At 42.5% G+C, this 7605-nt stretch overlaps 1 protein-coding gene across 2 annotated transcripts; it reads left to right on the forward strand.

Annotated features, from left to right (window-relative positions):
• Nucleotides 1-1062: 1062 nt before the first annotated feature.
• LOC137496372 (uncharacterized) lies at nt 1063-6037 on the forward strand. Of its 2 annotated transcripts, none has more exons than XM_073910888.1 (2): nt 1063-2283; nt 5472-6037. In XM_073910888.1, exon 1 carries the CDS (start codon nt 1374-1376, stop codon nt 2274-2276), a length of 903 nt encoding a protein of 300 aa, XP_073766989.1. In that variant the 5' UTR covers nt 1063-1373; the 3' UTR covers nt 2277-2283; nt 5472-6037. The 2 variants fall into 2 exon arrangements, with proteins under 2 accessions (XP_073766989.1, XP_068079263.1); XM_068223162.2 differs by having other exon boundaries at nt 1063-1247; nt 1405-6037.
• Nucleotides 6038-7605: the final 1568 nt, after the last annotated feature.

A 7605-nucleotide genomic window follows, 5' to 3' on the forward strand; every position in this document is an offset into this window, starting at 1 on the left:
CTGCTGACTTTATGCGCAAATAGAGAAAAACTGCGAGCTCTCCCCCTAGTGTTCAGTCAAGGCATCCCTAATCGATCACCAAGCATCTCAGACTAAACATGTCGAGCACAGATCAGTATAAAACACACAGATCTGCAGGTGTTGAACCACTCTCAAAAGTTCAATAACTTTTAAGGATTTCCCATTTCAGGTTCTGATCTCGTTTTTCATATGCACATACATTTATATATCAATCTGTCACACACTCCCCTACAAAATTAAATGTCGTATCGACATTTTCCACTCAAAATCAGAATGTAGAATACACATTTAACTGTAAATTGTCTTTTCCAAAAGTTGGTAAGGGAGAAGTTTGTTCTCCATACAAAAAAGGCAAATGGTAAATATATTGTTGGCAGGGCGGCAACCATTGTAACAGTCCATTCGCAACCACATACGGTCAGTTCTGTGGTAGTGTCTGCAAAGTTCCATCTCGGTTTTCCAATTCACTTTCAGTAGGTGACATGGGAACAGGAAGGTGTTCATCAACAGGTAAGTCAATCTCTTGTTCTAGGTTACTTTCGGCAGATGAAAGTGGTCCAGCAACAGGTAAATCGTTCTCCAGTTCTTGATCATCCTCCACACATAGCAATTGAGTAGGGACTTGTTCGAAGCTCTCTTGCTGATGTTCATTAAGCTCTGTAGGTAGGGATTCAATACTATTTACCTCATCATCATGGTTTGTCGCAGGTACTTGTGGTGATACATAATAGAGCTCAGCTTCCTCTTCACTGTCTTCGTCAGATTCAACACAGCTGGGTTGAGGATGTTTTCTCTCTTGGTTCGGCCTGATTTTCGTATGCGGATCAGTCTCAATAGGTAAGTGATCGCAAGGCATCAATAAGTTTCGGTGTAGAACTCTGGATCGTCCCTTTCCCTTTTCCGTCTTTACTTCATAGGCTGGATGCTCACTACCTAGTTGTCACACTATTACATAGATACTGTCAGGGTTTTTCTGAACTCAATCTGAACAACATGTCCACGGGCAGTCTTAGAGACCTTCCATATAACGCATGCTCGAGTGACGTCACTGGCGTCACTGTCTCCGTTCGGTCACACACTGTGTGCTTGAAGTTTGGACTTGCTATTTACTCGCAATTTAAATCTTAATCATTAAATTCTTCCTCATTCGCTAAGTATTTGTCTCTCCTACTTAGGGTGACCCAAACCCTTAATACATTTATACAAACAAAGCTGCTTTAAAAACGGTCTGTCCCTCGAGCATCCGCCTGTTGTTTGTAGTTTTAGCCTGCTAGCGCCACTGGTCAGCTAAAGCTACCGACCTCTTTAACCATACACTTTTGACTTACTGGCTTTGCTCTTTACCCCGTAAAATGTCGCTTCCGTCTCTGTCCTTGTGTGCAGGAGAAGCATCGATGGAGGTGCTGGAGCTGGAAGAAGTGGAGTCCCAGATCTGCGCGCTGGTGGTAAGACGGTCGCGGCTACGGGAACGGCTTCTCGCCGTACCTAATGCTAAGGCCGTCTCATCACCTAAGGTACGTGGAAATTACAACCACATCATTCCCTCTACCTCAACCCCGCGTCCTTCTCTGTCCAGGCCCAGCGCACCCGGGGCGCGGCTCAGCCAGGCGTCGTTCACGCCGACACCCGGATACCACGGCGCCTGGGTGCAGCCGCGCAAGGTGCTTCCCAGATCCCGGGGCAGAACGTCTCCGCCTGTGTTCGAGATCTCCACGGAGAACCGCTTCTCCCCTCTCCGCGAGTCGGGTCCCGATGTGGCCATCATCGGTGACTCGATCGTTCGTCACGTCCGTGCCGCCTCCTCAAAAGGTAATAAAGTACGTACTTTCTGCTTTCCTGGTGCCCGTGTGAAAAATATTTCTACACAGATTCCAACCATCCTGGGCGCTGCCGAGAGCCCTGGTGCCGTTGTCCTCCACGTGGGGACAAACGACAACGGGCTCCGGCAGTCGGAGATCCTGAAGAAGGACTTCAGGAGCCTGATCGAGACGGTTCGACGCACCTCGCCCGCCACGCAGATCATCGTTTCTGGGCCGCTTCCTACCTACCGCCGAGGATATGAAAGGTTCAGTAGACTTTTAGCTTTGAATGAATGGCTAATAACATGGTGTAAAGAACAGAAATTGCTCTTTGCTAATAACTGGAATCTTTTCTGGGAGCGTCCTAGGCTCTTCCGTCCTGACGGCCTGCACCCCAGTCGAGCCGGAGCTGAACTCCTGTCGGACAACATCTCCAGACTACTTCGCACCATCTGACTAGCAGGTAAAAATTCACAAAATTCACACTATAGCCACCTAGACTCTTGTTCACCCCACTTAAATATCAGTAACGCATATCTGGCGAATCCTATAGAGACTGTGTCTGTTCCTCGTATTATTAGATTAAGAAATAAACGTACTGTGTGCTCCAGGAAAAATCTAGTAAGAATCAAACCAGAAAAACCAGTAGAAAGTGAAAATACAAATTTCGTAAAACTTGGTCTCCTAAACATCAGGTCACTTGCACCTAAAGCACTTATCATTAATGAAATAATAACAGAAAACAATCTTAATGCACTCTGTCTCACTGAAACCTGGCTGAAACAAAATATATTAGCTTAAATGAAGCAACTCCTCCAGGATTCTTATATAAACATGAGGCTCGTCAAACTGGTCGTGGTGGTGGAGTTGCATCAATCTTTAGTGATTTCCTTAATATTAAACAGAGAAACGGACTTATGTTTAGCTCCTTTGAAGTATTATCGCTTAATGTTCAGCTTCCAGATACTATACAAAAACCTATGTTATCTCTCGCTTTAATCACCATATATAGACCCCCAGGACCCTATGTCAAATTTCTAAAAGAATTTTCTGATTTTATTTCTGACTTACTAGTCAAAACTGATAAAATGCTAATTGTAGGTGACTTTAACATCCACATAGATGACGCTAATGATACATTAGGGCTCGCGTTTATGGATTTAATACACTCACTTGGGATAAAGCAAAACGTTGTGGGTCCAACCCATCGCTTAAAGCATACATTAGATCTAATTCTGTCTTATGGAATCGAGGTTATTGACGTAGACATTATACCACAAAGTGATGATATTACAGATCACTACCTCTTACTATATAAGCTATGTTTACCTGAAATCAGCAAACCCGCTCCAATACTCCGCCCTAGTAGAACTATTGTTCCGTCAACTAAAGATGAATTTATAAATAACTTACCTGATCTCTCTCTATTTCGTAATGCACCCGCAAACTCAAATGATCTTGATGTAGTAACCAGCAGTATGGATGCCATCTTTACTAGCACACTAAATACTGTGGCACCCATCAAATTAAAAAAGGCTAGAGAGATTAAAACTATACCATGGTATAATAGTCATACTCGTGCGCTCAAAACAGCAACCCGCGCCCTGGAACGTAAATGGAAAAAAACTAATTTAGAGGTCTTTAGAATTGCGTACAAAGACAGTATGTCCAGCTATAGGAGGGCTCTAAAATCTGCCAGGACCGAGCACCTGCGCAAACTGATAGAAAATAATCATAACAATCCTAGATTTTTATTTAACACCATCTCTAAATTAGCAAATAATCGGTCATCCTTGGAACAAACTACTCCACCGCAAATTAGTAGTGATGACTTCATGAATTTTTTCAGTAATAAAATAGAAGGCTTTAGACAGAAAATAGGAGATGCCAAACTTTCTGCACCGGCTTATACTCCAAATCCTGTAAATATTTCATTAAATCATAATAATAACCTACACTGCTTCAAAATCATAGAACAGGAAGAGCTAGATAAAATTATAAATAGCTCTAAACCAGCTACGTGTATGCTGGACTCAATTCCAACAAAATTACTGAAAGAGCTGCTACCTGCTATAGGAGAACCTCTTCTTAACATTATCAACTCTTCTTTATCTATAGGCCATGTTCCAAACTCTTACAAGCTAGCTGTTATTAAGCCTATTATTAAGAAACCGCAACTAGACACCAACAACTTAGCTAACTATAGGCCTATTTCAAATCTTCCATTTATGTCTAAAATACTAGAAAAAGTTGTTTCCACTCAATTATGCTCTTATCTGCAGACCAACAATATTTTTGAAGTGTTTCAGTCAGGTTTCAGGGCTCACCACAGTACAGAAACCGCCTTAGTGAAAATAACCAACGATTTACTCTTAGCTGCTGACCGAGGGTGTGTCTCGCTATTAGTTTTACTCAATCTTAGTGCGGCATTTGATACCATTGACCACAATATCCTCATAAATCGTTTAAAGTCTACAGGTGTCCAGGGACAGGCTCTACAATGGTTTAAGTCATACTTAACTGACCGCTACCAGTTTGTAAATCTTAATGGACAGCCTTCACAAATCTGCCCAGTAAAGTATGGGGTGCCTCAAGGATCAGTTTTAGGCCCTTTACTGTTTACAATTTACATGCTACCTATGGGAGACATTATTAGAAGACATGGGATCAGCTTTCACTGCTATGCAGATGATACTCAATTATATATTTCCACTAAACCTGACGAGACGTCTGAACTTTCTAAACTAACTGAGTGTATCAAAGACATCAAAGACTGGATGACCAACAATTTTCTTCTCTTAAACTCAGACAAAACAGAATTATTACTTATTGGGCCTAAATCTTGCACACAGCAGATCTCGCAACTCAATTTACAATTAGAGGGATACAAAGTTAGCTTTAGCTCTACTATAAAAGATCTGGGTGTCATATTAGACAGCAATCTAACTTTTAAAAACCATATATCCCATGTCACAAAAACTGCCTTCTTTCATCTGAGAAATATCGCTAAATTCCGAAATATGCTATCCATCTCAGATGCAGAAAAGCTAGTCCATGCTTTTATGACTTCGAGACTGGATTACTGTAATGCTCTATTTGCTGGCTGCCCAGCATCCTCTATTAACAAACTTCAAATAGTACAAAATGCAGCAGCCAGAGTTCTGACCAGGTCTAGAAAATATGATCATATAACCCCAATTTTATCCTCCTTACACTGGCTGCCTGTTAAATTTCGTATTGAATTTAAAATATTACTTCTCACCTATAAAGCTCTAAATAATCTAGCTCCTGTTTATCTAACCAACCTTCTGTCTCGCTACGAACCAACTCGCTCCTTAAGATCTCAAAATTCAGGGCTTCTGGTAGTACCTAGAATAGCAAAATCAAGTAAAGGAGGTCGAGCCTTCTCTTTCATGGCTCCTACACTCTGGAATAGCCTTCCTGGTAATGTCCGAGGCTCAGACACACTCTCCCAGTTCAAAACTAGATTAAAGACCTATCTGTTTAGTAAAGCATACACTCAGTGCATCACCTAGCAGGTTCCACACTGGCTTCTACATCTTGCTTATATACACTATGAACAGCAGCTACGCTAATTATTCTCTTTATTCTCTATTTTCACCTGGGGATACTCATCCCGAGGTCTTCCAGATTAGGCGGAGTCACTGATTGGATCCAAGACCAGCGACGTGATGATCCCAAGGATTCCATATCCGGGACCAGGCCATATCCTGAGCTGCTGCTGCGCTGATGGTCGTGGGGAGTGGAGAACATGAGTCTGATTCCAGCGACGCTCCAGGGACAGACGAGTCTTCATTGAGGCCATCTTCCAGCATAAACCACGGCGAATGAAGTTCTGCACAAGACTTTTGGCCAGCGGAGAAATTAAAATGGTCGTGCCCAACTGAGTCTGGTTCTCTCAAGGTTTTTTTTCTTCACTCCCATCAGGTGAAGTTTTTTTTCCCTCTCCGCTGTCGCCACTGCCTCGCATGGTTCAGGATTGGTAGAGCTACGCATCGATGAATTTGCTCTTCAGTGTTTGAACTCTCAGTAATGATTAAATCACACTGAACAGAGCTAAACTGAACTGAACTGAACTTAAACACTAAAACCTGAACCACACTGTTCCAGTTACTATGACCATTTATGTGAAGCTGCTTTGACACAATCTACATTGTAAAAGCGCTATACAAATAAAGCTGAATTGAATTGAATTGAATATAACAAGTAGAAAGGAGAGAACACTGTGACCTCTAAGCGGGTACAATTGTACGCATACACCAGTTTGCTCAAGTTGTCTTTCCAGTTGGATTTCTGACTGTCGGTGAGTGTTCTTAACATTTGTAAGAGTGTCCAGTTAAAGCGCTCGGCCTGGCCATTACCTTGCGGGTGGTACGGGGTCGTTCTCGAACCGGTGATGCCACAATATTTTTGGAGCTGGTCAAACAACTGATTCTGAAATTCGCCACCCTGATCATGATGGATACGGGAAGGGAAACCAAATTTTAGAGCGAAGTCATTAAAAATGCGGTCTGCAGCTGTTTTGCCTGACTTTGAGGTTGTTGCATAGGCTTGGGCGAATCGGGTAAAATGATCAACCACTACCAGGATGTACTCAAAACCTCCTCTGCAGCGCTCTAAATGAAGAAAGTCAATAGAGATAAATTCAAAGGGCTGAGTCGTAACAATACTTGTCAAAGGAGCTCTTGCCTCATGACAGGGCTTCTTCTGCTTTAAGCATCTGCATGTTTTTGTGAAATAGTATTCGACGTCTGTCTGCATATGGGGCCAAAAGAAATGTTCACGAATAAGCGAGACAGTTCAGTCTATCCTTTGATGTCCCATTTCATCCTATAGCTCTCGTATGACTGTGTTCTTATATTTTTCAGGCAGGACCAACTGTTTGCGGAAGGAAGTTGTTCGACAGAGTACACCATCTTGATTAATCGTAAGTTTTTCCCACTCACAAAACAAACATTTTGTTTTAAGCCATAGGCTTTCAGCTGTTTGACTTTCGGTTTTGTTCCTGACAGTTTGCAGTCATATACAGGACTGATGACTTGATCATTTTGTTGAGCATGCTTCATTTCATTCGCTGATATTGGGGTTATGGTGGGAACTATTGGACAGGTCTCGATAAAGGAACAATCGGTTGAGATTGACCATGGGATGTTGGGTCCTTCTTGTGCTTCGACGGCCCGAATGGTTGCACCTATTACATCCGAAGACAACTCCTCAGAGCACTCATTGATCAAAGTTCCAATATCAATGGGCAGTCTGGAGAGTGTATCTGCATTAATATTTTCACGACCTGCCTGATATTTGATTGTGAAGTGGAAATCAGCCAATTCAGCCACCCACCTACACCCTGTAGTACTTAGTTTGGCAGTTGACAGAACATACGTAAGGGGATTATTGTCACTGTTACGGTAAAAGTTGGAGCATAGTATAAATAATCACGGAATTTTTGGGGAATTGACCATTTCAACGCTAAGAATTCTAGCTTCCCAGAATGCAGGTGGTAGTTTTTCTCAGCAGCAGATAAAGTTCGAGACCCATAAGCAATCACGCGTAGTTTTGCGTTTTGTTGTTGGTAAAGTACCGCTCCTAGCCCTTGAGCTGACGCGTCGGTATGGAGTATGAAAGGTAGTGCAAAGTCTGGGAAAGCTAGTATCGGTGGTTTAAGCAGACAATCAACAAGTTGCTCAAGAGTAGGCTGATGCTGTTCAGAACAGGTAATGGGCTTACTCGATGGAACGCTGGTTTTCATGCATTTTGACTTCAA

Source organism: Danio rerio, chromosome 8 (genome assembly GCF_049306965.1).
Source record: "Danio rerio strain Tuebingen ecotype United States chromosome 8, GRCz12tu, whole genome shotgun sequence".
Taxonomy (NCBI): domain Eukaryota; kingdom Metazoa; phylum Chordata; class Actinopteri; order Cypriniformes; family Danionidae; genus Danio; species Danio rerio.

Excerpts from the sequence above, each read along its gene's own strand:
- LOC137496372 (XM_073910888.1), top strand. The coding sequence starts at position 1,374 with ATGTCGCTTCCGTCTCTGTCCTTGTGTGCAGGAGAAGCATCGATGGAG.